Source organism: Nanorana parkeri, unplaced genomic scaffold (genome assembly GCF_000935625.1).
Source record: "Nanorana parkeri isolate BGI_ZX_2015 unplaced genomic scaffold, ASM93562v1 scaffold371, whole genome shotgun sequence".
Lineage (NCBI taxonomy): Eukaryota > Metazoa > Chordata > Amphibia > Anura > Dicroglossidae > Nanorana > Nanorana parkeri.
The window spans coordinates 905,487-908,037 of record NW_017306639.1 but is presented as its reverse complement, the minus strand read 5'-3'; the positions used below and the strand labels follow the sequence as shown (position 1 = coordinate 908,037).

Here is a 2,551-nt window from a genome sequence, read left to right as displayed (position 1 = left end):
TAAGAATAATATATATTAACATAATATAGTATAAATATTAATATTTAAATTCATTTTTTTATGTACTAAAATTTGTCTTTAAAAATAAAAAATGATTCATATTGTAATATCAATAAAAAATAATAGCATAATGCTACAAAATGATACTAAGTAATACTACGAAGATGAGCAGAGTTCGGTGTACTCGGCATACCCGGGTCGTGTCATGTACTGTGACTTAAAGTGACATTTTGCCTTTTACCTTGTTGTACCTGTGCGGGCGCAGTACCCTCCTGCCACCGCTAGAGGGCCCATGTTCATCTTTTTTTTTTTTTTACCTTCCAGCTGTCCCCCCTCGGGAGATTGACAGCCCCTCACATGCGTTGCTACAGAGATATGTAAATGAAAATGGCAATGGGGGTCTGTGATTGGCCCTGGAAGGGATCCCCACACCTAACCAGGCGTGGCCAGGCACGTTGCCTTGTTAAAGGGCAGAGTTGCAGCTTTGATCCCTTCAGTATAGAGGCTTTGGCTGTGCAGCTGACAAGCCTGCAGACTAGCAGAGGGAGGGAGGGCAATCCTGAGCACAGACAGAGCAGAGCCTGTCCTGAGAGAGCAGAGCATGCAAGCACCCTATGATCAATGCACCGCACAGACTGCGAGAAGACTCAGCTGCTGCAGAAGCTCGCTGCAAACTCCCTGACACCCCATCTGCTGGAAGAGGACTCTCCACAGAAAAAGAAGACTAAGAAGGACTGCCTCGTATCCTCAACAGAAACTGCCTGAGACCCTCAGCCACATCCAGGAGGACTCAGTTCCTTTGCAACTCAACTGCAAACTATAGGAAGCCGTGAGGGGACTCGGTTCCCGCAAAGTCCCCGAAGCCTGGGCACTTGCAGCTCGCAAACCCCTTACATGGACTCCTGAAAGACTCGCAGAGAGGGTCTGAGGAGCAGCGACAGCCCAGGACCCCCCTGCTGCTGCTGCTGCTGGTGACATCTCACAAGGAACAAGCTCGTCCTCCTGCAGGCTGCTGTGTGCAGACCCACCAGCAAGGGGGCGTGGAGCTCCTAAATTGTAGACCCTGTAGTGACAGTGACATCTCTTATATGGACTGAGATGGCCTCTGATCTGGCTATGAGTACAGACTTGCCCAACAGCCCTCTTGCCATCGAGTATGTCAATGACTTTGATCTGATGAAATTTGAGGTGAAGAAGGAACCCCCAGAAGCTGACCGATTCTGCCACCGCCTGCCACCCGGATCCCTGTCTTCTACTCCGATCAGCACCCCCTGTTCCTCTGTGCCGTCTTCCCCCAGCTTCTGCGCCCCCAGCCCCGGGGCACAGCCCAACGTGAACCCCAACAACCCCAACACAGCCAACAAGCCGCAGCTGGAGGATCTTTACTGGATGTCCAACTACCAGCATCACATCAACCCCGAAGCCCTCAACCTCACCCCAGAGGATGCCGTGGAGGCACTGATAGGCAACCCCCATCACCACCATCATCACCACCAGAGCTACGATGGCTTCAGGGGCCAGCAGTACCCAGGGGAGGAAATGGCAGCCTCTGGGCACCACCACCAGGTCCACCACCACCATCACCACCACAACCACCACCTCAGGCTGGAGGAAAGGTTCTCGGACGAGCAGCTGGTCAGCATGTCTGTGCGGGAACTCAACAGGCAGCTGAGGGGCTTCAGCAAAGAGGAGGTAATCCGCCTCAAGCAGAAGAGAAGGACCCTGAAGAACCGGGGCTATGCCCAGTCCTGCAGGTACAAGCGGGTACAGCAGAGGCACATTCTAGAGACAGAGAAATGCCAGCTGCAGAGCCAGGTGGAGCAGCTCAAGCAAGAGGTCTCCAGGTTGGCCAAGGAGAGGGATCTGTACAAGGACAAGTATGAGAAACTGGCCAGCAGGAGCTTCAGCGCCAGGGAGTCCACGCAGCAACCGTCCAACCCAGGGAAAGCGACATCTGACTTCTTCATCTGATGCCCTCTCACCCGTATATACAAAGACCCTCCAGGTAAAAAAAAAACAAAAAAGATTCATAGTAACAATGTAACAACAACAACTGCATACTCTCCTCCACAATGTGTCCACCAACCACGAGACGTTGCACCCACGCCACCCAAGGAAGACAATTCATGTTATTTTTTGTTTTTCTGAAGAGCTTTTCAGCCTCTTGATCACCCATCGAACTTCACGTCTTTACAGTGACTTGTACATATATATATATATATATATATTTATTTATAAATATATATAGATAAAAATACGGATCGTGAAACAAACCAATGGACTTTTTATAGGGGAAAGGGGGGGAAGACGTTCCTCTCTGCTAGGACTGCTTATTGAGCCAGAACTTCAAAGTCTTAAATGAATTAGCAGTTTCCGGGATGGCGTTAGAGAAGGAGAAGAAGAAGAAGGAGAAGAAGAAGAAGAGAGCAATACAACCTGACAGCCTCGAAAAAAGGAAAAGACCGCACTGCTTTTCTCTGGGACTGACCGAAAAGTCGCCTCCGGGACTGAAGAATCCATCGTTACAAGGAGCTGAAACAAAACTGTGCAA

General features: G+C 49.8%; 1 protein-coding gene across 1 annotated transcript; it reads left to right on the top strand.

Annotated features, from left to right (window-relative positions):
* The first annotated feature begins 887 nt into the window (after positions 1 to 887).
* On the top strand, positions 888 to 1,978 carry MAFA (MAF bZIP transcription factor A). Its single transcript, XM_018558963.1, has one exon. It carries the CDS (start codon positions 1,099 to 1,101, stop codon positions 1,969 to 1,971), a length of 873 nt encoding a protein of 290 aa, XP_018414465.1. The 5' UTR covers positions 888 to 1,098; the 3' UTR covers positions 1,972 to 1,978.
* The last annotated feature ends 573 nt before the right edge of the window (positions 1,979 to 2,551 follow it).

Excerpts from the sequence above, each read along its gene's own strand:
- MAFA (XM_018558963.1), top strand. The coding sequence starts at position 1,099 with ATGGCCTCTGATCTGGCTATGAGTACAGACTTGCCCAACAGCCCTCTT.